This window comes from Apteryx mantelli, chromosome 1 (assembly GCF_036417845.1).
Source record: "Apteryx mantelli isolate bAptMan1 chromosome 1, bAptMan1.hap1, whole genome shotgun sequence".
NCBI classification, from domain to species: Eukaryota; Metazoa; Chordata; class Aves; order Apterygiformes; family Apterygidae; genus Apteryx; species Apteryx mantelli.
In genome coordinates, this window is record NC_089978.1 from 153,980,439 (window position 1) to 154,008,306 (window position 27,868).

At 42.1% G+C, this 27,868-nt stretch overlaps 1 protein-coding gene across 5 annotated transcripts in view; it reads right to left on the minus strand.

Moving 5' to 3' along the window:
- Positions 1-13,925, minus strand: part of LOC106488366 (serine/threonine-protein kinase WNK1) — a 111,872-nt gene extending 97,947 nt beyond the window's left edge. For 3 of the 5 annotated variants that reach the window (XM_067307153.1, XM_067307144.1, XM_067307134.1), the window contains exon 1: positions 12,447-13,925. In XM_067307153.1, the coding sequence (XP_067163254.1) occupies positions 12,447-13,238 (792 nt within the window). In that variant the 5' untranslated portion in view covers positions 13,239-13,925. The remainder of the gene's footprint in view (positions 1-12,446) is intronic. The other 2 variants (XM_067307170.1, XM_013947224.2) reach the window with 1 other exon arrangement.
- Between the last annotated feature and the right edge of the window lie 13,943 nt (positions 13,926-27,868).

Sequence of the window (27,868 nt, forward strand, 5' to 3'; positions counted from 1 at the left end):
CTGAAAAAAGACAGAGTTCCTGCTGATCTGTTTGAACCACTTTATCAGCAACCTGAAATTCAAAGTCTTATCACTTACATGGTCTAGAAACCAAGAATGTTTTCTCCCAGCTGCAAAGGAATAACAGTATTTCACAATATAAATCTATCAAATGCAGAAACCATCTACAATGTTAGTGCATTATAAGTTTCCTCACATCTCTACACTTGGGGCAGAATATGCAAAGCTTTTCTCACTGCCATTCATCTTAACACTTTGCAGCTCTTATCTATACACCTGATAATTCTCATTAGAAAACAGACCCAGAAAGCCATCTGGAACAGCAAGTCATTCACCACTAAGCAGGCCACAGATGCTGCTTTGGGACTGACTTCCAATTCCAAAAAGTCTTTCAAACATCTAAATTATGATCACAAAGTTTTACCTTACACACAAGCTGTGCAGCTTCATAATCTATGACAAAATAGTAAAAAAAAAAAAAAAATCCACAAACAAAAACCACCCACAACAAATAGCAACAACTCTCATCAGCACTGGCTGCTGCCATTTTATAGCTCAGAGTCTGAAAAGCCATTCCATACGTGCATTCATGATCAGCATATTTCATAAATATTTAATCCACAACAAGCCTGCAAAATATATTACAAACTGAGGCATACCAAGGTTAGGTAGCTTATTCAAGGAGGCATTACTAAATTAAGAAAACAAAGGGAGATATTTTTGACAAGAAGTAGTGATGAAATGCACAAACTTCAGCACAAACATTATAGTAAGACTACTTTCATTATATTAAGCCTACTTTCATGGATGAGCAGTTCATAGCAATGGCAATTTTCAGAAGCAAATTTGCGTGGTCCTAGAACTTTACAATTCATACAACCTAAGAATCAAGTCGTTGCTACTCCACACCTTAAATGCTGCTTCAACTCTCAAAGCTCTTTAGGAGAAACCACTTAAGCCAACAACGATAAGATTTAAGCATCTCCAACATCAATAAATCAGACATCAATTCTGCATAATTTTCTGGGATTCTCAAATTCGAGAAATTTTCATACTGGATGGGAGGAAGAAAAACATTTGAACCCAAGTCCCAAAATATAGACAAGAAACTGGCTATTTTTCCTGTTTGCAGAAAGTGCTACTATATACATTTACACCTCCAGCAGGTCATATTCAGTTGCACTGACATGCCAAAATTAGTGCTACACTACTGTTGTGGCACTTCCCCTCTGACTTGCCCCCCCTGCCCCCTCCCCCAAAAGACCCACACACTTTCATGACAAGCGCTGTATCCTATTTGATGCAACCATGCAGATACCCTGGCAGCTCTGAGGATACCAACTATAAGAAAAATCACTAGTCTGTTAAAAAAAAGCAAAAAAAGGAAATGAAGAGTATATAATATTAATCTACATTAGCACAGATTGAGTGCAGCAAATTTTGCTTTATAGGCATTATTGCCTGAAGATCATTCTGACCCCTGAATAAATCAAGAGATTAACATTTTCGTTACCAATATTCAGACAGAAGGCACAAATTATAAGCTATAAGGAGAGTCTTAAATATTTGCATTATAATCTAAAGCAACTGAAAAGATTCACTCTCCTACAAAGACAGGAAAAAACATAATCCCTAAAGCTTTGGGTGTTGACTACTTGCATTTGTTCTGCACGTGAAATTCACCTCCAGCACAAGTGCAACTCAAACCAGCATTCCCTAGGACCTTTTCACTTTCTGCAAGCACAAGATGACCACTGCAGTTTGAGACGCCAAAATTCCCTGCTCCTCCTCCTTGGGATTCTCAAGACTTTCTTAGTTGCCACTACCACTGAAGACCACTGAACATTCAAGCAGGTAGTCTACAAAACCAAAGGGTGCACGTAAGAGAAACAGAGATGCTTTTTGCTGGGGGATTACTTGACTAAAGACAATTATTTATAGACAAATCTTAACAATCTATTAATGTACTAGGGCACTTAAGACTTCAGCAGCAATCCAGGGCATTTAGCACTTCAGCAGCAACTCAGGACCTCTTCACTGTACTTTGTGACTCCTGAGGGTAATGCTGAACCTCTCAGATACATTAGGGCTTGTGCAATGAGAACAGCAAAATAACCATACCATCACCTGAATCAGCTCAAAGTTGCCATCAAGAGGCAAGATATTAAAATTCAAGTGCCATGTGTAATTTTTTTCCCCCAGATGCAGACAACCTGAAATGCATTCAGTTTTTCAGTTGCTTCTCTGCAAACCAAAATGTCAAGCTGCATGCAAAGGAAGTAGTGAAAACCACAAAAGAAACATTCTAAAAGTGAACTTAAAAAGTCTTACTGTTGTATCAGACATTTCTGCAGTTTCTCAATTTTTAGCACACTGTTCCTGGCAAACCTAACAACTCACTAAGCCCCAAAACAGGATAAGTGCTAATAAAGCCCTCAAAGGCCATTCTATATACTATTGTTCTCTATTGGTCTATACCCAAAGAGGGCAATACTAAAAGAAAAACCCAAAAAAACAAAACAAAAAAACCCCCACACCACTCAAATTCTTTTTAGTCAAGATTTCTCACTGTGGGATACCTGAATGGACTGCTTCTCAACAACTCTAATTCAAGTTTAGCCTCACTTGTCATAATTTCTCTCTAGGGAAGCCTCAAAGTCTCCAAGTCCAAATCAGTTATAGTAAAACAAAGCACATCAAGTTAGCATCTTGCATTTTATATACAAACACAATCTTTATTTCCCAAATGAAGATATACTGTAAGCAGCTGAATAAAGGAAGAGGCAAACCAAGAATAGCTGCATGTTAAGAGATATCCTTAAGAATAAAAGCCTCACTTACAGGAAGCAGATTTGAAGAGATGTTCTAACATTTTGTAACATTTAACCAAAACCTGCTAACAGTTCAGAAAATGCCATTAACAGATGCGTATTACATAAGCATGCACAGATTTACAGATCCTTAAGATAATCAGCCTGGATTGCTGAAGCTTTTAATAGCAATATTTGTGGGTTATTGTTTGTATGTCATTAGTCTTTGCCAGGATAGAAGCTCTTTTCACAGCAGTCAAAATACATTCATACTGGGGTCACAAACTTGCCAGCAACAGTCAGCAAAGCAGAAACAATGGTTACACATGGTTACTTTAAGAGAAGAAAGTGTCCAGCAAAAAAACAGTGAAACACCACCAATTGGATAGACTTACATCATCCTGAGACAATACTAACTGGCCAAAACCACATAAAAATGAACTTAATTGTCAGTATTAGTTTTGTACCATCTGATTAGCATCCTTATATAGATGTTTCAGATTTATTCCAATTACATGGAGATCGGTATTCCTATTCTTTTTACTGATGCAAAGTAGGTTTGACTGCATTTGATATCCTTCTAAATGGTGGCAGTAAACTCTCAATCACCTAGGTGAGTTTTTCCATTTGCTTGCTTCTTTTGTTAACCCCAAATCTGTTATCAGAACCCACTATCTTCATCTACTGATGCAATGAAGTTAGGAATGGCTGAAGCTACACAGGTGAAAAAGATGACATAGTACAGCTAGACAGAAGCTAGAAGGCTTCTCCCTCACATAAGGAGGGTAACGGAACTTTTTCCCATTCCATCTGCTGTCCTAAAGCAGAAAAATAGCAGTTCAGTGGATACCTATCAAAAGTTTCTACTGATGATTGTTTATTGACGGAAGCGATAAGACCCTCACTGTCCTGGACTGTGGCTCAAACACAGCATCCACATCACAAGCTAGCCGAGTTGCCAAAGCTTCCTCTTCATTTCAGTCTTGCTCATAACATGCAAGATGGAGTCCTGCTAACAACTTATGAAATGAGAAGACATAAAAAACACCATAGTGATCTCATCCTGAGAGCAGTTACTTCATGGCACTGCTGCCCAGATTATTGCCAATAGATGGATTAGATGATTTCAGTATCATAGGTTCTTGGGCATGTTAAGTACACTCAGAAATGGCATCCCCTATGTTAAAACACGCAGCACTGGGCAAAACATTAGTTCCAGTGTCATTGTCACATCACTGAACTGCTCATAGATATTTTAGCTACAAGCCAGATGTCCGTCAAGTACAAATATAATTTTTGTAGGATTTCTAAATTATGAATGTGTATATAGGTAGCAATTCTGAAGATTCAGCTTAGAGATAGAATTATAAATCCAAACTTGGTAAGTTTATTTTCTCCTCAAGCATTGCAGAATGTGCTGTCCTTGTAAAAAGTCCTTATTGCTTTAGGCAGACATTCATATTTATATAGCTTCTGAAAGACAAAAAACACCAACACAAATCTATTTTTAGTGGGCTGCAATTTTTTTCACTGAAGAATGAACTAAGATGATGTTAAGCAGCATGTGATCCAAGCAAAGTAACACATAGTACAGCTAGGAATTACCCAGGCAAATACTGAAGTGCCTTAGAATAATTTGGATATGCACAACACACCTGTCATCACCAGGTGAAAATGAAAATTGGAAGGAAGTTCCCAAGCCTGAATCTGGATTCTTCCAGTTACTGTATCCCATCCAAGCTATTCTACTCTGGTTTATTAGAAGAAAAGAAGACTTAGCAGCATCTGTGATCATCTTGTTGCAAGGATCTCCTCTTAAGTTAAGAGGATAGCATCACATAGCATAGAATGTTATTAACACAAAGCTTATCCTTTACAGTATGGAGTTAAGGAGGGGCCTGTAGGTTGTGCCCATTAGACAAGAACAGAGCAAGCTCCCTTTCTGTGAGCTACAGATTCAATTCTGGTCACCTCCCCTGACTCTCCCAAGCCATATCTTGAGGGCAACCAAACACTTATGTTAATAACTGCTGGCATGAGATTTTTTAATTATGCTGAGGAGGTTTGATATAAGAATGGAATAAGGATATTGGTAATATCTTCACTAGAGACATTCAAACACTGTTTAAGGATCAGTGGACAGCCTAAACCAGCCTCAAAAGCTGCTAGAGCAGAAAGTCATGAGGACTGTGAGCAGCTCCCATAAAAATACTTATGATGCCAAATAAGAAGTTGAGTCTCATTTGTTAGAACAAGAACTTTAACAGTGTATTTGAAAAGAACTGCCGATGCCTCAGGTTAGATAAAAACCTTCAACTACTCCAAGAAATTGTTTTGCAAACAGCACTACAAATTCTGCTAATTAAAACAGGAATTTGTGTATTATGTACATAGGAAGATTGTTCTTCCAGACATGGTATACACACACAGCATGATAAAGGTAAAACCATGAAGTTATTACCAAAGTTTAAGAGTCAAGAATGGGAACTTGGTACTATCTGCTATTAAAAAAACACATGCTCTGCCAAGAGAAAGTCTTAAGCCCAACTGTCAACTTGCATGACATTTAGAATTTTTCTTAAAGCCCAAATATTATGGCCTTTATATCTGCATTTCCATTTTTCAGAAGTTTATAGCCCTCAAGACTAAAATGAGCTTGAAAATATGAACCTAGACACTGAAATGGAAAAATACTCAACTTTTATTTTAACTCAGTCATGATTTGGGGAGAACCATTTAGTGATCCTAAGGGGGGGGGGAGGGGAGAGCAGAGGGGGAAGAGGGTTGCCAATCTTTATAGGAAGTGAAAGTTTCTGAAGACATGCATGACAGGAAACATCAAGGCAGCCATTGCTTAGTACAGATTTTGCCACATCCAGTATGTAGAACATGGGTGACAGTTGGAGCTGCACTGTTTAATAAGCTACGGAAATGAAAACCAAACCAAAAGGAAATGCGGCCCTGAGGGAAGCTACTAGCCAAATCCACACTGCACCATGCACTGCATCCATGGAGACAGTACCAAAGATCTATCACTGCTTGTTTTATTTATTACTCTGCTAGACAGCTCTTGAAGGACAATACACAGGATGTCTCCAAGGAGCCTTATCAGCTTCTTTTTCTTTTAAGGAAAGATTATGGTCCTAATATTTTTCCTTTAGCCTTCAAAAGTTTAGTTATGGAGTTAAGAATTTTTATTTTATACCACAGCAGTCCAAAACAAGTCTCACTTAAGAGAAGAATTTATTTTAATTCTGTAGCTTTCTCCAGCCCACCTGAACTGACAAATAGGAATATATTTACTTCCCTAAATACTTCCTGAAAATGTAGTGTTTCTTATATTCATATAAATACTCATATATAATGCAAAGTTTCTTATATTCTTATAAATTGAACCACAGCCATACCCAAAAGTGATATCCCTTTGAGGTAAGGTTAGTTTCCTAAGTAGAGGTCTCCTAACAGCTGCAGCTCCAGAATGTACTTTCAAACTCCCTTCTCTCTTTCAGGGTCACCTTTGTAAAATCTGAGCAAGTCTGATCACTGTTTATACTTCTGCAGGTAATTAGACTGGCTCCTTTCCCATGCCACTTATCAAGTTGTCAGTTGCATCAATTACAGCACAAACACTCAGGAACATGGCTGTTATTTATTCTTTAGCCAGAAGAGGAGTTTTCACAATCAGAGATCTAAAGCCACTAAGTACCAGTAACTTGTTCTGCCCTACCACCTGGAAAAGCAGTAGAGAATAAACTTACACTTAACTCCCCAAAATTTCAAGCTCCCTATCTGCACACACTTGAAGGCCCTTGGAAATCTGGTGTAACCTGGAAGTGTTATAAACAGACTATACATCTATGGTTTTACAATTTTTTGCTTTCAGTAATTTGGAATTTGTAGAGCGGAGAGCAGAAAAAGAGCTAATAGGGACAGAATGAAGTTCACAGGAATTTTTGCATATAGCCCCTTTATTAATCTGCATTTGTGACAATTATGCATCTGATCCTGAAGAAGTAGTGAACTAGATGTGTATTGCCTCCATTACAATGGTTATAATCAGATATAGTTATGCTAACAGACTATTAGAGTATTTTATTTGCAGATCTGAAGTGCAGGACACTAAGTAGGCATGGGAATCACCATAATGGATTAGATTTGAGTTTGATTCATTTCAGTAAGTTTTATAAAGTATATAAAAAGTACATTTACATTTAAAACATAGTTACAGCTTTCAAAGAAGGTATGTTTATTTCAGGATGTTGACTATCCCTCCAGAACCAGCAGAACATAATCTTTTTCCAGTAGCAAGTTAACAGATGAATTCCAGGTCCACACTGCTCAACTTCCTCTCACTGCATAAAGGTTTTGATTTGGTTTTCCGTTTTGTTTTAATGCAGCTATAAGATCATGCATCAGAGCTAGTATCTCTGCAATCAAGCCTCAGTGAGCAATGTGCAACAAGCTTGAAAAAAAAAAAAAAAAACACTACAGGATGCCACAGTTATGTGATACAAGACCTTTTTTGGTTGTCAGGCTTGGACATGCAGCTTCTGAAGCATTCCCAATTCAGTCCAGAAAGCAAAGAGATTTTTAGGAATTATACTTTGACTTTCATAGGCTGATATTTACTACGGTGAGCCTGCAGCAGTCTATACTCTGGAGTATAAAAACTACATTCCAATGTTGTCTGCTGACCTAAATCTCAATATTAAGTATAGCTTTAACTCTAAGAGACAAGATAGATATAGTTTACTTTGAAATATCACTAAAAGATAAAATATACCTCATATGTAAACATCTTCCTGTATTATACTTTGAGTTTTAAGAAGTCACCTTTTATACATTGTTACAGCCAGAGTAATTCTGACATATGGAAATATTATTTAGCACCTCACTACTTCCTGTCATAAAAAGTGAGAATCAGCTGCATTATCATTTCTACCAGACTGCACTAGAGAATCTCATGGTTCGCACAAAGGTATGATATCGTGTCTGTTCTTCACTGTTTTTCCACAGTTGCTGCCTATGCAAAGAAAATCCACTGGTAATTTGGAGCATCTTGCGTACTACACTTGGTCTATAATTTAGTTTACAGTCTACATCAGAATTGCACTTCTATAACCTAGACCAATTCATCACCTAAAAGACCTATAACTAAAGGTAATCAAACTCACATTCAGCTTCCCTTCATATGGTGGTAATTAGTACAACATACTCTTGCACCACCCTCACTTCTGGAGCTCATTCTTATGTTGAGAAGCTGTGCCTTTGTGCCTTGCTCAGGGACAGCATTCAGCCTCCTGCTCCCCTTCAGTAGTTCAGGCTTCAGCACAATAACCTGACTAATGCTGCACTGATGCCAGTGTAAGAATGGCAAAATGACGTATTAGCAGGAAGATGCATTCATGAATTTTAACTGCTGACTGACTAACCTACCTTTTCCGCCAAAGAAATACAAAGTACAGAAGTGATATAGCGCATTTCCAGACAAGTGTGGAAGCTCTCCAGCACATAGTTTACCAGCAATCTTGTCTTCAACTAAAGAACTTCTTAGTGACAGTTTCTAAATTGTGTTTCCTATAAGAGAAGATTCTATACAAATGAAAGAGACATCTTCAAATCCCTGACAAATACAGAGTTCAAAGATTTCAGTTTTCCTTCCACAACATCAAGCTTGCTTTCATATCTGAAGAACTACTGATTTGAATGACAGAACCCAAAGCAATAGTTTTATGCACACAGTTAGGCAGTCCAGCAAGGAACTGCACCAGCCTGTATTACTCTAAAAACCAGAGCTGAAGTGATAGTCTTAATTTAAAACTAACTCAAAATGAAACAGGGACTTAGCGGATGACACATGACCCCTCCAATTGGGCTTTTTACAGTTAATTATGTGACGTGTACTTCCTTTAACACAAAAGTATTACTAAGCATAGTTAAATTTAATGCAAAAGGAACAGCTATCACATTTTAGCCACAATGTTACCTGAACTGTACAGACAGGTGACAAGACTTACAGATCAGGAATGTAATTTAAAAAGACCGCAAAGTAACATGATTGTATGGAAAGGGATATTTTCAATTAAAAGGGAAAACAGTGGCACAAGGTGTTTTTGCCAACTTCTGCATACTTAAATCTCATTAAAGCAGTAACCCTAACTACTACTACACTAAATTTATGAGATGAGCTAATGACAACAGTAGGAGGCATACTTGACTCAGAATAACTAGAGCTGAAATGAGTATATACATTGAGAATAAAAGTATTTGAAAGCTAAGACTACACTAGCCATTTCCCTGAAGTAACTGAAGCTGAGCACTGGCCCTAAGTAGTTGCTGCTCAGCTCTTCACAGCTCCACTATGCTTATGGCAGGGCAGCTATTTCAAATTTAAATACTTGCATCCAGTATTTAGCATCCAGTATTTAAACTAGTTCATCTACAATTTGCTAGTATAGCTAGGCCACAAATTAAACTAGGATAGTCTATCAGCCTTGCCTTCATTAGGATTTCATTGCACATCTACCAGCAACCTTGAAATACCTGATTCCTTCAAATCAAGTCCTGACATCTTCCTCAAATAAGTAAAGAAAAATTAGAGTCTTGCCCAGGACCTCCCTTACAGAGATATTAAGAATGCCATTAAACCACACACAGAATTTCAGCTTGTTCTCCTTCAGTTTGCTCCACAATGCAGGACACCAAGCACAAGGGCCATTAAAATGCAGTTCAAGAACCTTCTTAAGGATATGGGGCAATATCCTCCAGAGTATCCCCAGCAATCTGGGAAGCCAAATTGTATTTGATAAGCAAGACTTAAGCACCCAAACTCCTTGATTTTAACCTTTATCTCTGAGCAGCATGTACATAAGAATTAGGTATAGTTGCACTATCCATGGTTAAAAAGTCATTCGGCCAGAATCCATTACAGACTCTCCTGTGCAGGACGTAAACTCCTCGATCAACAAGACTCCTACTACAGAGTTTCTTCTGATAGTCAAACACTGTCGTTTAAGTGAACTGAAAGAAGCTAGCTTCTTATTTCCTTCTAAACAGCGGAGATCTTAAAGAAACTGAAGCATTTAAGGTATGCTAGAAAAGCCTTAGAAGAGCACACCTCCAAGGATTCTGAAGTGTGAATTTTTCTTTCCCATTTGGTTATGCGCCTTGCAACCATGCTAAGCAGCCTTATTCTGGCAATACTACAGTTGCACTATAAAAGACTCCAGAAAGATGGGACACCTAGGACACTCATACTTGCTAGCATGAACTACAGATTAGAAAAGCTGCTCTATTACCAAAGAAAGCATCTCAAGGCAATTAAAAGTAAGCATGAATGAGTTATGGTAGGTGTAATATGGCATGGAAGAAAGTCATTCACACTTTCTTTGGAAAATAAGCACGCTTTGAAGGTTCACCAATCCTCAAGTCATGGCATTCTGGAAAGACAGTATGACACCTAAGTTAGTCTGTCTTGGTGAATCCAGATTATATTTTGTTACAAATCAAGTACAAGGAATTTCACCAACCTGTCAACAGTTACCAGTTTCCTAGAGAAAGAGGAAGATGTACCTATCACACCAACAACCATCAAGTTCCTCCTTCTATTACTAGAAGCAAAAAATAAAACAGGATTTAATCTTAAAATATCCTACTAACTAGAGTCTAGCTGCTTTAGCAAATACTTTAACAGCTATAAAGTTCATATTCATGTCTCAAAATTGTCATTTTGTTTGCAGTCTCCTTATGACAGAAAAACTGCAGTCGTCACAGTAATTTAAAGCACAATACACTCCCGCAACACCGCTAACCTCCAAGCAAAACATCAGCCATTTCCCCCTTGCGAATATTTTCATTCATGCTTTTTGCAGTCTCATTGTCATTTTTAAATACTACTTATGGAATTTTTTAATCATCTGAAAGCTCAGCAATGTGCTCTTTATAAATATGCTTCTTTATTAAGTTACTTCAAAGAAGGTGCTTCTTTAAACAATTTGTTCACATGGTATTGAAGATGGTTATGACATTTCAGAGGTAACGTTAGTGGGAAGTGACTGATTCCAAGTTGACATTGGTTTCTGATCAGCAAATACAGCATAAAGATTAAAACAGATTTCAGGGGTTAAAAGTCAAGGAACTGTATAATTGCAGAGACTAAAATTTCAAGTAAGAGTCATATCATTTTGGTGGATTATTCATCTCCTCTCAGTACAGACTGCAAGTGCTTAAGCAGAGTCCAACACTGAATCATTTCACGTTTTTATTGAAGTAACGCCCGGAAGAAGACCACAGCAATTACATAGCTTGCATGGAGGAAGGGGGCATGCTTAAGGGTCACAAAGTAAACTGGAAGTTTAGTATCACGATCAGTAAGTGTGGCATAATGGCAATAATACAACTAACCAAGACACTGGCAGGAAGCTTGAGCAACCATCCAAAAGCAAGTATGAATACAAATTGAGAGATCTCTTAATAACTTCTCTCAGTTTGACAGGAATTGCTAAAAAATAACTTTTGGCGGGGGAAGAAAGTTTTGATATATTACTGCAATCATTCATTTGTGAGCAACTAACTGCTTAGATCCCTCTCAGAAATTTCTGGGATTTTTATCTAATGATCTTCTTTTGTCTACACTAAATTGGATGTGAACACACCCAATAATAAACCTGTACTATTGAATCCCTCTCTAGAACTGCATTGAAACCCAACTCTAAAAAGCAAGCACTATCCTTTTAACACTAAGGCTTTGAAAGCAAACCTGTGCGCCAGGTATTTGTTACTGGTACTCCATGCTCTTCCCACTTCTTTTAAGCTTGTTGCACAGCAACCTGCCTCTCAGTTACACAAGCTCTGACTCACGTGGAACTAAGGGTGTTCTTGTCATCATTAGACCAGGACTTTACTAAACTCTGGCTCTGCTGAGGCTAGAAACTTACTAGAAGAGTTATCTTATTCCAGTTTAATACACCAACCATTTGGAAAAGTTGAACTTCAGCTTTTTACAGCTTCAGAAAGGACACAATTACTCTTTTCCTAGTGCCTGTACCAAGTGAGAACCCTAGAACTTAGAATGAAAAAAATAAATTTGCAAAACTAAGCAACATGACACACTACATGACTATGTGTATATTTTAAGGTTACCTCCTACAACAGTCTACTGCCATAAATATAGTAAATGCCTGTGAAATTTACATTTTAATATTTTTCTTAAAAAAAAAAAAAAAAGCGCTTAAACACATTCTTTGAAAAGTGAAGTTTACCTCAAATTGACATTCGCTTACATGGCAATGGGCACATTTTCTCTTAGCCTCCCTGAAGCCTCGTACAAGTATTTTTACAACCCTCCAAAATGTAAGATGCTGTAAGAAAGAGTCTTAGTACAAATTCTGAGGACAAAAGGCTAAAAATTTTCTTCAGAGAGCAGAGTCTTTAAAAGAATTAACAGGCAAAGAGACTCCAAGGAAAGGTTGCACCTTCCTTCCAAAGGAGTGGCCCAGGGAGGTCTGCAGTCCCCTCTCTGAATAAAGCTGACTTTGGATCAACAGATTTTAGCTTCTTCAAGCAGGCAGCCTCACATCTGGGAGAGTGACTGTGCCCTGGTAATTTTTTATTACTATTATTATTATTATTGTTTACCTGTAGCTCGCACCAGGCGACTTCCACAGTGGTCTCTGTATCCAGTCCTTTATAGACAGTTTTGAAGGAGCCTCTACCGATCTCGATGTCAAACTTCAGGAAGCGACCGTCGGGGGAGATGCCCACCGCCTTGGTCTCGAGCTCTTCGATGTCTTCCTGCTGCGTCCGCCGCTCCTCAAACTCCCGGCTGGCAGCTGACGCGCTGCCAGCGGTGCTGGTGGGGGGCAGCGCGGCGGCCTCCTCCTCCTCCTCTTTGGGCAGCAGCGGGGCGGCGTCCTTGGCGGCAGGGGGCTCCTGAGCAGCCCGTCCCCCGAGGGGCAGCGGGGCGGGCGGCGGCGGCTGCTGCAGCAGCAGCGAGGGGGCCCGGGCGGCGCCGGCAGCGGCGCCGGGGGTCCGGCCGGCCCCCTCGGGCGGCGAGACGAGCGGGGCGGCGCTGCCTCCCGAGGCCGGGGCCGAGGGCGCTGCGGGCTGCAGGCTGGGCAGCTCCAAGGCGGTGGCATTGGAGTCGCAGATCACGCTCCGGCGGAAGAAGCGGTGCTCGGTGGCCGCCGCTCCGCGGCTGTCCTTGTCCATGGTGTGGCGGCGGCGCCGGTACTCCTCGCTGCGGCTGCCGCCCCCCGCGCCGCCGCCGGCTCCGCCGCCCCCGGCGCCCCCGTGTTCGGCGGCGGCGGCGGCGGCTCCCAGCTTCTCGCCGACGGAGCTGTCCGAGCTGGAGCCGTTCTTGGGCGGCGGCGGCGGCGGCGCCAGGAAGCGAGGGGCCGCGGTGCCGCTCTCCGCGGCGCCCCCCGACATCGCGCCGCGGCGCAGCGCGGCGCTGCGAGGGCGAGGCGGGGCCGGCGCAGGCGAGCGAAGGGGCCGGTCAGTGAGCGCGGAGCGCGCCCGGCCGCGGCGGCTGCAGCGGCTGCAGCAGGGGAGGGTCCCAAAGGCTCCTCACGGCGGAGCTGGGAGGCGGCTGCTGGGCAGGCTGGGCCGGCGGGGCGCGTCCCCGCTTAGCGTCTGCATCCATCCTGCGGCGGGGCGCCGGGCAGCGGGGCCGACATGGAGCACCGGCTGGCAGCGGGGCGGGGAAGGGAGGGAGGCAAAGCCCGGGCGGAGAGCCCCGAGGCAGGCCCCCGTGGCGCGGGGGAGCCGCTGCCTCGCCCGGCCGCTTCGAGGAAAGGGGAGAAACCGGGGAGCGAGGGCCTACGGGGGGGAGGGGGGGAGCGCAGGCCGCGGAGGAAGCCGCGGCGCTCAGTCACTCGCACCGGGCGGCGGAGGCCCGGGCAGGCCCAGCGCCCGCAGCCCCTGCCGGGGGCAGGGAGAGGGGCCGCGGGGCTCAGCCCCGCCTCGCGGCGGCGCCCATGGCGGCCGCGGCCTCCTCCTCTCCCGCTAGCTAGGCGGCCGCCGCCCGCGCGAGGCCGCGCCGCGCTCCCTCCGGCCGCCGCCGCCTCGCGCGGAGCCGGAAACCCTCCTCCAGCCCCCCGCCCGCTGCCCGGGGCTCGGCGCCGCTCCTCACCGGGGGCCGCCGCCACAGGTGAGCCGGGTCCGGGGGCGCCCCGCGGCGCGGCGGGAGGGGAGGGGAGGGCGGGGGGAGCGGGAGCTGCCGCGACCAGCCCGGGGACGTCTCCGCGCTAAATGGCGACGAGAGCCAGAAACCGACACACAGGGAGGGCGGGAGGGAGGGGAGGGAGCGCGACCCACCAGGCACGCCCCCTTCCGCGCCCGCGCCGCGCATGCGCGCCCCCCCGCCCGCGCGGCGAGAGGTGGCTCCCCCTCCTCCTCCCCGCGCTCCTTTTCCTCGTCACCGCCTCCGGGAGCTGGCGGCTCCCGTCGTGCCCCGCGGTGCGCGCTGCGCCTCACGGGAGATGTAGTTCCCGCCGGAGGGCTGGCGCCTCGCCGTGCCTCGAGCCGGGCAGGGCCGCGGCGGGTCAGGCAACGGCCTGTGGCTCGCAGCCGGGGGAGGGAAGGAGCCCCTCACCGCAGTCGGCAGCGCCCAGGGCTGCGGGGCCGGGGGGATGATGCACTGTGGTGGAGCGAGGCTAAGCGATGTCAGAGCTGCCCCCAACTCTTGCTCTTTCAAAATGGGGAAGCTCCAAGCGTGCCCAGTCCCCCTGTGCTGGGCAGCCACAGGCTGGGCCAGGGGCCTGGGCACCGTAGTGAGGCATGGCCAAAGGAAATGAAAAATGCAATGAATATATTCCCATGGCTTAGCTCTTCCAGTCCAAAGCAAAACAGTTTTCTGTTCAGGAGTTAAATTTGGTGTTCTTCAGTCTGCAAGGACACAGGCCTGGGTCTTCAGATGCCGCAAAATAACCGTAGACCTGAGAAACAGGCCTCTACGCTGTTAACAAGTGTTCTCCTTTCACATTTCAACCAGCGAACTGTGCTAGAAAACCTTGCAGATGAAGCTGACTGACCGAATGTGAATACATGCAAGGTGGTGGAACAATATGTTCTCATTTACGGAAAGTGAATGCAGCAGAAATGCAAAGCAAAGAGCAGGAATAGGAAAGGCTAACAGCAAGGTGTTCCATGTAACCTATGTTAAATATACTTAGTGTGTTAAGAAATAATTTACTTTATGTTTTCAATCAGCCTCCTCATTTTGCTTCTTTAAAATTGTGGGCAAGGATAACTCTGTGTACCTGTGTTCTGTATGAACAGGTTAGTCTGAATAGGAGGTTTTTGTCTCAGTTTAGGTCATCAGAACATGTATTATTTGGCCAAGCAGTCTAAAATGCAAATAACTCTTGTGTAAATGTGTGCTCTCAATTATTTAAAAGAAACACCATTTGCAGACTTTGCCCCCCAAGTGATCATTATCCTGTCACAATTTGAATCATGACTTAGGTTACTGTAGTTGAATAAAGGATGTTCAACAATCAGAAGGGCAGTAAGAGCCCACATGAACACTGACACAAATCAGGAACTTTCAGGTTAGCAAACCATTGGTACACACTAGTCATCTAGTTTATTTATATCATGTTCCTCTTTTGTATTAATATATCAAAACCAAGCACTTTCCTTCTTACAAGTACAGTGTTTTGAAGTCAATGGGAAGATACTGAAGGAGGAGTGAATAATTTGGCACCATGACTTTTAGGCAACTGCAATTCTAAAATTATGTGAAGAAAAAAACTGTTGGAAATTTCCTTATGTAAATAATCTGTTCCTAACAGATGCACTGGCATTTCAAATACTTTTTTAAAAGTTACTTTTAAACCAGCAGTTTAGAGGAAGTTGTGCATTGCATTACTGATGTGGGGCCTGAACTCATTCTGCACAGTAGAACAAAAATGGCTCTTAGAGATACCCACAACTCTCAGCCACACAATACCAACCCAAGCAATTCTCACATACTCATATTCCTTATATATTAAGTTTAATATCACACCGCAATTGAAACATCATTGTTTTCTGTACATCTATCTACTTCTCTTTGTAACAACAAACAAAATGATAGCGTCTTCACAAAAGGGGTGAAGTATACTTCATTGTACAGCTCTTGTGTAAAGACTTCTGCACTGCTTAAGCCTTCTAGAGCTTGCCTTCACTGCAAAAGTTAATTTTTGTTAGTATATTCTATGTCCACCACTTGAACTGCATTGGCTTAAGTAAGTAGACACTCTCTAAAACAGTGCTGAACTAAATGGAGTAATTTGATTAGCAGGAAAGAGTGACAGGATCAAAACTGAGTAACTCATAATTCAATCTGCCACATCCTAAGTGCACTGCCAGTAGACCAGCAATAGACCATCAACATCTTAAATAACAAGCAAGGTTCAGATTCATTTAACACTCGGCTACAAGTTTTTGTGCATCTCTCTAGACAACACAACGGAGATTCATCTGTAGTATCAGCAGACGTACCCATGCTAGCTTTATACTAGTAAGAGTAGTAGGGCACAGTAGCTGAGCTACAGCAAGGGCTGGCAACCAAGGCCCCATTACCTACCCTAGGCCTGGTCTGTGCAACTCAGCCTTCACTGCTGTTGTTGCCTTCTGGAGCTACATTAAAGCACAGGTCTGCGTTCCTCCGCTGCCCATTGCATTTTTACTAACCTTTTGGATGGCATAAATAGCAAACCTGGGAGTAAACAGCAAACTACTCCGGCTTGATGCCATTTGCAACTTCATGAGCATACACCTAAAATAACACAGTGGTAAATCAATCCTTGTGGTGTAAGCCTACACACTTAGGTGAATTCCACTTGCAGCATCAGTAATCTCTGGCAGACAGCTCCCAAGTCCGTGCCCAGCCATGTACCATATGATCTACTGCAAAAGGCACATGGGCTGCAGTTCGGGAACCGCCTCCCTGTGGTCTAAACATGCGGTTTAAATGAGACCTTGTGTGTAGGCCATTCTTACTCAAGTGAATTTTACCCATTGTTCTTAAATATATTTTCCCCTAGTTAATTAAGCAAAATCTTTGTAAAAGAGACCTGAAGCTCTGCAGTGCATAGCCACAGGGGGCCTGAGGCAGTCTCCTGCTAAAAATTGTGGTAATTATGTAAAAAAGCACCACCCCAGTGTCTGATCCAGCACATTCCTTAGTGCCCTTGAAATTCAATAGGGTTAATCATCTGAGCACAACATTTTAAGTATGAGGTCCCTAACACCCAGCTCTTCTCACCAGCACCTCTTCTGGGCAGAGATAGAAATAGCAATCATCTCTGCAGAAAAAAACTAAGCATCTGACCTGGAGGTGGGAATGATGGATTTTGTCTTCTTTGGCTCTGAAAAATAAAGTGGAATCATACTAGTAATTACATTTTATGTGGGTGCTGTTTTAACTTTGTCATTCTAAAAAAAGAATGTAATAAAGAGTGTGGGTTTGCTTCTGCCTTCAATTTGATTTCTTTTCTTTTAATCTGTAAAACTGTGCTGAGGCTAAATGGAAATTTTCAGTATTGCTGCAAGATTTAATAAAGCATTAAAGTAAATTCTCTATGTATTCTGTGTTTAGAAACAAGTAATTAAAATAGTTTCAGTGCCAGAGTTCCTCAGCCAATTAAAAATATTTCTTTCTCATGTTGCTGCATAAGGAAATCCATAGAAATAAGGAGTCTGACTGTATTTGAGAAATTACAGGCAGAGAGACTTAAATGATCTTTTGATTAAATACAAAGGGCTGACACTTGACATCATTGTAAAAATATCGTCCTCCTCTCAAGCTTCTTTTATTTAGACTCATCTTGCTTGGAACAGTAATAGTTTAAAAAAAAAAAACTCTGAATGAAGTGTGATTTAGAAGTTGACTGAATCAGAAACTTTTTTTCTGTTTTGCTTTCTGCAGTGAAATTTCATTCACTGTTGGCATTCATGACTGCCCATGTGACAAAGTATTAATGTGAAACAGCTATTTTCTCTTATGCAATACATTATGCAATACAAAAGGCAATGCCATTACTTTGATGCATGCCATTTTATTCCGTAACCTAAATGCCTTTCAAAGAAAACTGTTCATTTAATTTTTATTGCACATTACAAAGTTGCACCTACAGTGCCATATGAAGATAGAGACAAGCCCAATTTTCCTACTACAGTTTCTTCTTTTTCCTTGATATTTTTCAGATCTAGACTTCTGCCACAGTATTCATTTTTGTTTCTTAATGGTGGAAGTTAGTGAGACAAAGTGTTTCCTGACTGTGAGTTTGGAAAATGAGAGTATTTAACTTTCCAGAAATTCTAGTGCTTTTTTGTTTTTTCTGAAAATCATATTCAATAGGAAAGTTGTTCCAAACCTCACATTTCTTTTATTCTTTTATCTTTAATGAGGTTTTGTACTTTCAAGTAGCTCTGGAAGTCAGGTAGTTCATGTTGAAATCATTAATTCTGAACTTTGGAGACATCTCTAGGCTCTATGAGCAGATTTAAATCTTCAGACTTTGTAGTAGGTGGTAGGTGTAGTAGGTGTTACACAGTAAGTCCTTCCAAAATTTTTGAAAGCGGGTAGTCTGTCTACAAGCAGAGACCATAGGAACTGACAAAGAGCAAGAGCTACAAACCTTACTGGACTCAAAAGTAAACATCCCTCTCTGAGCTCTCCTAGCTTTCAAAGTCTGCAAGTTTTGCAGGAAGATAAGCTACACCAGCCAAACTATAAGAATGACTGAATTCAGAGATGAATTATTTTATATGATTTTTCTTCTTTATTTGTTGAGAAAATGTCAACAACCCAGCCCCCTAAAGCTGGGATATAGCATGTGCTTCTTCATCAAATTGAAGCTTACATTGCCATTTCATCCTCCCTCATCCTAGCTACTAGGATAGAAAGTATAACTCTTTTTCTTTCCCTTCTCTCACCATTCTCATCATTCATTGGGCCATGTTAACAAAGATATCCCAGCCAGATAAAAGTAAACCATTCAGAGAACTAGTGCAAGGACATATCGGTGGTCTGCTATCTGTGTTTTTAATGACCAAAGTACAATTTTCAGTCATATTAGTAACCATCTTTAGACTGGAGCTCATTGTAGGCTATGCTGCTGGCTCCTTGTTGTTTGTATCCAGTCAACTGTTATTAGCATATCTATTTATACTCTCTAAGCATAGTCCCTTCAGATAAAGTCAAACAACGGGAACATGATAAAAGAATATTTAAAAAAAAACTCAAAACACTGAATCTTATCAGAGATAAAACTCAGTGTTGTTCATGCACTAGTTCAAACTGTAGCAAGCCATAATGGCAGGCACTGTGGCCAAATTCAATGTCACGCCCTGTTGGGGGAGAGAAGAAAGGCTGATTGTTGCTCAGTTCATTCTGCATGTCATCTTCATGTCTATTCTTGAGACGTTTCTTTATATAATGTGTTTGTGAGGTAGTCTGATAGTGAGTGTTATGGAAGCATGGATTTTTGCTGAAACCAGCATTCTCTTCTCCCTTTCTCTGTGCCCGTAGTGACTGCTTAGGATGTCTCATTTATCTTTTTCTCTCTTAGGCTTTAGGGAATTCTGTACTTCACAGCAGTGTCATAACACATCTAAAGAAAGCACAGAAGCAGGGGCACTGCTTTAATGAAGAGAAGCTGTTTGATGAAGGTGGATGGAGGAAAGTGTGAAAAGATGATGATGCTGGGTTTTTAACTGAATCTGTTAGTGATGCTGTGGAGCATGCAACCTGTCTTGCTTGCCATTCACCAGTCACAAGCTGATGAAAATCAATTGCTCTCACAGCAGGCCCAATCCTGCTCCCCTCTGCATCAACATACAAAAATAAAATACTACTCACTTCAGTCAAAGCAGGAGCAGGCTCGTATTCTGGCATAAAGGACCTCCTTGTGTCCTTTAAAAGCATAGCCTGGGCCAAAGGCAAAGCATTAGTCTGTTTTTGCATTATTTATTCTAGCTCCAATGCTGGAAGGTGCTCAGCATTTTTGAAAGATACTGAACATCCCTGATGGATGCTGAGGGCTTTCCACGGCCACTGATGGCAGGGAGAGTGAGAGCACTCAGTCCCCCACAGTGATGCTCAACACCTAGCAGAATCGAGCCATTGATAAGGCAGAGGTCCTACAAAAAAAGTAGCATGTGGTCATTTGACTAAGAGCAATATTGAAGAAGAGCAATATCTGTAGTGACCTCCTCAGATGACTCCTCCTCGTCCTCTCTTTGCAAAATGCTTTGCATGCCATAGCCTGTATGAGAAGTAATCAGCATGATGTGCATGTTGCAAAACTGTGTGCTCAGGCCTTGCGCCTTGACTAGGTCAATCAGTTCCTCTTGCTCTCTGTGGGGATCAGGAGTGAAGGCACACAGCTGAAACGTAACCCATTCTGGCAATCCACAGCTGATGCAGGGCCTACACTAGTGGTTTGTCAGCAGAGAAAGTCTTTATTGATGATAATAATCACACTGGTATTAAATGTGACTTAAACAAAGTTCTTTACCTGAATGAGTTCTGCTAGTACAAGTCCTCTCTTACACACATGCAAAGTTTTTGCACTTATGTAGTTTCAGTGGTGTAATTGCATTTTAATGAAAAAATATCCAATGTAAACAAGCTCTTGGAGACCACTGCCAGGTGCCATAGGTCAGAGCAGCTCTCATGTTGCTCAAATCTATGTCCAAGGCTGGGCAGAAAATCAAGGAACTGTAGCTACCTCACAGCGCTAAATCTTTCGCTGCGCTTGGTCTCAGTGAAATGCATCAGGGAACCAACTTCATGTCCAGCAGAGTTCTTGTGAGGCTGATGAGTGTCTAAAAGCTACAGGAGAGAAAGCACACTGGAGAAGATATCTGGGTGGGTGTGAAAACTGATATGAACTTGAAAAGTTCTCAGTTGCCTTTGCACCCATGTGATACTACCTATCTTTCTTATGTGATTCTAAATGTGGACAGCCCTGACAGGACTCGCAAATTGCTAATGACTAACTCCATGACAAAACACTAGCCTCTCCAAACTAATGCAGCACACATGAACTCATCAAATAGCCTCAAATAAAGCAAAAATTGAAGTTCATAGGCCAAAGCATCTTTGAGCTGTGACAAAGATGTTTTTAGAAGTATTTCCAGTGTGTATGTGACACTTGTAATTTAATGTCTTTCTCTCAGAAAAGCCTTGTCCAATTCATCTCACCTCTGATATCAACACAATGGTTCTGCTGTTTCAATCCTGAAACCTTTGTTTTTAAAAATATCTTTGTTTCATATTCTTTTCTCCTGAAAAACAACCTCACCTTTCTTTCTTATGCCTCCTTCCACAAACTAGTAACTGCCACCAACAGCAGGAAAACAAAGGTTATGCCTTGTGGGGACACAAGCAACATCACGCTAAAGACCAGACTATGAAGTGGAGTAAGAAGGATGTCTTTCTGGTCAGATAACTCCTAAACTGCCTTAGGTAGATAGGACAAAGCCTCAGGAAATAGATATATTTAGATACAGCCATGGCTTCGAAACTTTCAGCTACACAAAGATTAAATAGACAGATTGTCTACGGCAACCCAGGTATAGAGGGCAAATTATTAAGGCTTTTTGATGAGTCAGACTGATTCCTCTGATTCGCCCCACCCTCTCTGGGATGCAGAGCTTAACTTCTCGTGGTGCCTGCAACCAGAACCACAAGTTGTTTATTCCCAGCACCTTCAGCCCCCCTCTCCAGCGTGGCTGGAGTCTGGCACCAACTGTGCGGTGTCAGGACCTGATTCTGCAGATGCTTCAGCTGGCAAACAGCACTTAGTCCTATGAACAGTCCCATTGACATTTTACATTGCACGCAACAGTATGTGTGCAAAGGATCAGGCTCTTAGTGTTTATGTGGTTACAGGTGCAGCAAATAAGACTCACAACAATGCATGTCATGGAAATGCAAATCGTTCTCATCTCTCCTGAAGTATTAAAAATCATGAAATCAAACATCAGTACCTAAAATTAGCTCCACTACCAAGTGACAGAGATTATACAACATTCATTACAAGGTTTGCCAGGATTTTCAAGCAAAAAATCCCAGAAGGAAATATAGATCCACTCATTAGGACTTCCAATATCACAGTGAGTAAATTACTTTTTTTTAAAATCTTGAATTACAGGGAATATATAATCTCAGGGGAACTGAACAGTCTCTGAGCAGCTAACACTTCTGGCAGCAGCCCAAGATACCACGAGCCATAAATCACAGAAATGTCTGAGTTCGTGTAAATTCTGTGCTCAGCATCTACAGGAGCTTTCCTCCAAACTGTAAAATTCCTAGCTGATGCTTTGTTTCTTTGTCCAAAATACAAACATCAGCTATGTTATCAGACATATCAGACATATGACTGTTATTCCTTGAATGGGAACCTTTTGCAACCCCTCACTCTAGGAGGTATGTATTATATCTCACATGATATATCATGTATTGACAGTCAATTATAACATAAAACCATCAAAAAGGAGAACAATGACAGTGCTGTGACAGTTTCTTGTTTATGGAGCCATTATTTACCTGCTTAAAGTGCTTAAAGTTCTGTTAAAATTTAGGTATTACTACCATTATTATCGTATTATGCAGGACTTGAAATGTGGTTATTTGGGCATTAATAACAGTCTATAAATATTTAAAACATTATACCCCAGAGAGGGTTAATGTAATACAGGAAAGTAACATTATGACTACTGGGATAAATTGTGGAATGGAAAAATGGAAAAGTTTGACTATGTATGAGTGTGGAATAATCTCCCAATAGGATGGAGCTGATACTGCATTACTTGACACTGTTTCAGTGACAATCCCAAAACAGCACTCAAAATCTACTGCATTAACATATGTAAGATGAGAGACAAAATGGGAATATATTAGAACATGAAACTGATTACTTACACTAACTGGTATAAACAGAATCAATCACCCAGCTACTAACAGAATAAGAAGTTCATCATTGTCAGCAAATGGTATGGCTAAAAATATTTTGTTGGAAATTGGTTTATATCTCTTAATTTTTGCATCCCAAATACGGACACTTTCTTGGTCAGCCACCCCTCCTGTTTCAAAATCAAGACGTACGCCCTCTTAGTGCCTGTAAAACTGGTAACACCTGTGCACCACGCCAGGATATTAAGCTGTTCATATCATTTTATCAATGTTGTTGAGATCTTTGTATGGGAGAGAGAAGTAACCGCCACTGCAGTGTGATTTCTGGCCTGCTTGTTACCAGCTCGGCTCACTCGGCTGGCTCATTCAGAGTTTTCAAAAATGCAAGCTGACAGCAATACACCCGAAATGTTGGACTCAGCAATTTTGGAACGTATATTTAGTTCAGTGTCTTGATTCCTTTTTCCTTCAAGTGTGCTTGGTAAGAATGAAATATTTTGCCTTAAAAAAAAAGATCATGTTTAGACAAACGCCTTTTATCTAAGCCTGTTATACACAATGCAGAGGCTGTACTTATGCAGGGGATAGTCTTAGTCTGGATTTGTGAGATTGGGAATGCCAGAATCCTAAATTAATCCTAACTACTTTTCTTTTGATTCTGCATTAAGCCCTCCTGAATTAAGTAAAGAGATATCAAATATGGGAACTTTCCATGTTAAAACCTCTTTCACCACTCATAAATATTCTCTATGTGGATTTTTGAGAACTTTATACTTGCTCAGGATTTGTAGATGTCCTGTACTAAAAGTTGCTTCCTTCCAAAGTGGCTCCTGTACATCCAGGACTTTGAGAGGACAAGCACAAAGCCCTTCAGAAAGAGATACAATATTCTGGGTGCTATAGCAAGAGATGGGGAGGAAGTTTGAACACATCTGGCCAAGAGAAAAGTAGCAGAAAGACTTCTCTCAGACCTTTGGAGCACTGTGAATGCAGGAGGATGAAAGACTGAGACAGCAGGTGAAAAAAGGATATTAAAACCCTCACAAAAGCTTCTGTAGTGTTTTCAGTTTAGACAGTATGGTTTTCATAGCATGAATAAACAGCACCGTTTTAGTAATGGGTTTGACACTGCATGGCAGATGAGATCTCTGTCAGAGGGACAGGAAGATTGCCGAGGGCAGACCACTGAGAATTCTCATGAAGTCGTGAGAAAGTAACATGAAGAGCTTAGCTGAGCACGAGTAACCCACATGTCCATCAGCAGTGTCAGTTAAGTAGCTTCCAGTCCAAACTACACCTTTATGTTCTTCACACTTGCCAGTATGAAATTGCCACACCAACCCGGTCAACCTTATCCCTTCTCTGTGCCCCTCAAGCAAATCACATATTATTCAGATTGCTGAGACACACAGTACCTCACTCTTAGTCACCTACGGATTGCTTTCTTACCTGAGTCCTGGATTGCACAACAGATATGGCTATTGCTTACTTAATATTTGTTATAAAATCTGTGACATCATTTTTTCCTCACGACTCTACAAGAGGAAATAGCATTTTATGTGAAATGCTGTGGTGAGTGTCAACAGGAGAGGTGTTTTAGAAGAGCTGAGGAGTATGCTGTCAGGAAAGTGTTTCCAGGCCTACCTTCCCTCCCACATCCAACTGTGTTGAAATAATCAAACGCTGTACCGCTTGTACTTGGGAAGAGGATGACTAACAGCAGCTAATTAACTGCTCAATCTGTTGCCCTCAGCAGCCACTGGGCTGATTCACACCTGCTGGCACGAAGGGGCACAGTCTGCAGCATGGTGCTCTGGAGGCAAATTAATTCTCAGGGGCTCTCTTGGGAGACTGCAACTGGCATGAGGACTCCACGTATGACGACCCTATCGTGGAGATTGCTAAGTGCCACATCTGACTTGGCAGATCCCCTGAATGCCCTGGCTCCGACCCTCTCTGAGTCAGCCCTGTCCTGCCTGATGCACTTGACCAGCCCACTTCATACTCTCCTCCAAGCAGAAAGGGGAAGGCAGCTACTAATTTCTTCCTGCCACATCCCTCTGCAGCAGAGATTGAGCCTAGCTCAGTGGTACTGGATATTAGTTTCTGCTTTCCTCCCAGTTTGCTGCTGCAGTAGCAAAGACTTGGCAGAGGGCCTTCTGTATCATATTTGATCTGTTGACACTTGCAGCAGTGCTGGACTCTAAAGCTGTAGGAGTTTCCATCTGGAGAAATATGGTAGCCCTTCCTGCCTCTTCATTCCACTCCCTATGGAAAACCTCCTTCTTGTTTTCCCAAATGCTGGGCCAAATAAAATATACCAAAATAACACTGGAGACAGAGAAGGAATCTCTTGCCTCAAACTTGGCCTTTGAGCAACACAGGCAACCATTACTTGTCTCACAAGTGCAGTAACACTGGTGGAATCCAGGCAGGGTTTCATCAGCAGGGACTGCAGGTTCACCCAGGGCTGCCATACAAACAGATATCCCCCTTGTCTGTGATGGCCAGAATGTCCTCTTTTGCCTGATTTCATACTAGGTTGAGTTCACAAAAATCAAGGCACTTTACTTTTCAGCTGGCTAACTGTTAAAACCTTCTAGGAAAGAAAGCGTCGGTACATCTTGAACTATGGTGGAGCGGCTGCCTGCTGGCCAGCATGCTATGACACTTCACTGATGCGCAGAGAAGGGGCAGGAAAGCCATACTTTTATCAAAGTTGTTAGAGATCCCACCTCACTCTTAAAGCTTCTTATTACTTCAAGGATGATTTCATGAGTGATCACATAATTCTGCTTCACTTGCATAATGTATTCAACATCTAATACATGAACCAAAGGGTGGCATTCTACAACATTACTTGCCTGCCACAAAACAACCATTATTATCCTGTCTGTGCAGAGCACAGCTCTATTACAGGAAGTTTCTTGCTGGTGGGGGACCAAGGCCCAGCACAGAGATACTACAGAGTGTCCTTTCTCACTTGCAGTTCTTCAGTGTCATTCCAGGCTCAAACCATTATGTCATCTCACCATCAAATAGATTGGGATTCCACCCAGAGCTGATGATGTAGCATAGTACTGTTCTCTAGGAAGTAAGATAAGCCTTATTTTCAAGCTTCTTTTATCATTGTCTAGCTTGGGACACCTTTAACATAAATGTATCAGACTCCCATACAGTTAGATTAATGGTGCAATCCCTTTGAGAGAGACATACAGGGTTTCTCTAAAATACAGCCTGTCTGTTTACTTCTGCTGAGGTGTGTATTTGAAAAGCACATTAGTAAGATCCTGTCTAATTTACCCTCTCTTACATGGATTTTTATCCGTGTGAGCAATCCGAGTCAAAATGGTACGTCCAGTGGTAATGAATGGCCACGTACTGTGTGCTGTAATTTCAGCTCTTTTTAGGGAGTTTTAAATCTCTTCATGATCTCCATCTGTCTCCTATTCTAACAAAGGCCATATGGCTCTTCAGACCCACCTATTCTCTGGTTAGATGGGATGGGATGTGTCTGAAGTATAACTGTTCATCTGAGGAGATTTCCATTTCAGGTATAGGCTGTCAAGAATGGTGTTACCAACCAGTTTTGGGCACTTCTAGGACACATAAACTTAAAGGCTAGAAGGGCTCATCAACATAGTATACCTGGACAGCCTGTTTAACCTGAGATGTAGAATTTCATCTATTCTTTCACTCCTTCTGTCATATCCTTGTCTGTTTGAACCACGTTGGAACTGTAGAGGTGTTCAATATCTAAACAAAATTCTGAGAATGCCCTTCTGCAATTTATCTCCATCCCTAAATAGGTTGTCAAGGCAGCTAGTACAGGCGGCAAGCTAATTTATACGAGATAAAGTTCTCAGCCTCCATGTTCTCCTCCACTCTCATCCTTTCCTCTCCTCATCTGTTACTGGTCTACTGTTTTCAGTAGATGCAAATTGCTTGTAAAAATGTATATATATAAAATTTGTGATCTCCGGAAGAAGTTCTTCCCATGATTCAACAGCCTCTCTTTATTTGGCAGATCTCCAAGAAATGACTTTGTGTCACTAGCTAGGTTTTTCACATTTGACTGTATTGTCTTACCTTTATACAGAAACATTTAAATACTTTACAGCCCTTTAGACCCCTTACTCATGGATCTCTTAGCTTTAGCGACAACTACTACACCACAGCAATTCACAGAATGCACTCTCTGCATCTACAGAGACTTCAAGTTAACAATCACATGAATGTTCACATGATCATTGGTCAAACAATAAGAAAAGTACAGTTTAAAAACAAACAAATAATCAGTAAAATGCCCAGGGAGTCCAGCACAAGTTCTCCTTTCTTCCTATACAAGTTTTCCTTTTCTTATGTAACTTTCCCCAATGAACTGCAGTTTTCCTCAGCTAAGTCCTGAAAACAGCTTTACTGTGGTTTTTCACATCCTACGCCCCCTGTTCTTTGGATTTTTCTTATAGATGTTATGGCTGAGATTTTTCACTTTTTGCTTCTTTTCATCACATTCCCTTGCTCTTTTACTCAGCTCCTCCTGGTTAACTGGTTGGATTATCCACCTCCATCTGACTTTCCATCCTGCCACTCCACCTTGCATGTCATCAACACCTTCGTCTCCTCTGAGCTTGTGAAGCCTCTGTTGGTGGAGGTCTTCAAGAACAGGTTAGATGCACACTTACCAGAAATAGCATAAGTACAGTTGATTCTGCCTTCAGGCAGGAAACCAATTAAAGGACTTACTGAGGTCCCTTCCAGACTTGTGTCTTTCTGATTCTATTATCCTCTGCATTAGTGGGAGAGCAGTAATGGAGCCATACTTCTTGGCACAAATGTTTCCAAGCGATTGTTGTCTTTCACTCTCAGGCTTTCAGCTGGAGCTCCCCTTCTGGCTGTTTGCGGGGTAGCACAGGCTGCAGCTAGTGCGAGGGCTCAGGCTTGCTATTTCAGCCTCAGCAATGACTTAAACATCTGAGCTTCCTCTCTCCATAAAGTTATTGACTAACTTTCATTTTCAGTCATTCGACATTTTCAAAGTACACATCTGTAGATACTTCTCTTTATTTAATAAGGGTCTTTCTCTGGAACTTCCCTGTTAGTCATCAGCTATTCCCTCCCGCTCTTGTTTTAGATCTTTTGGGGCAAA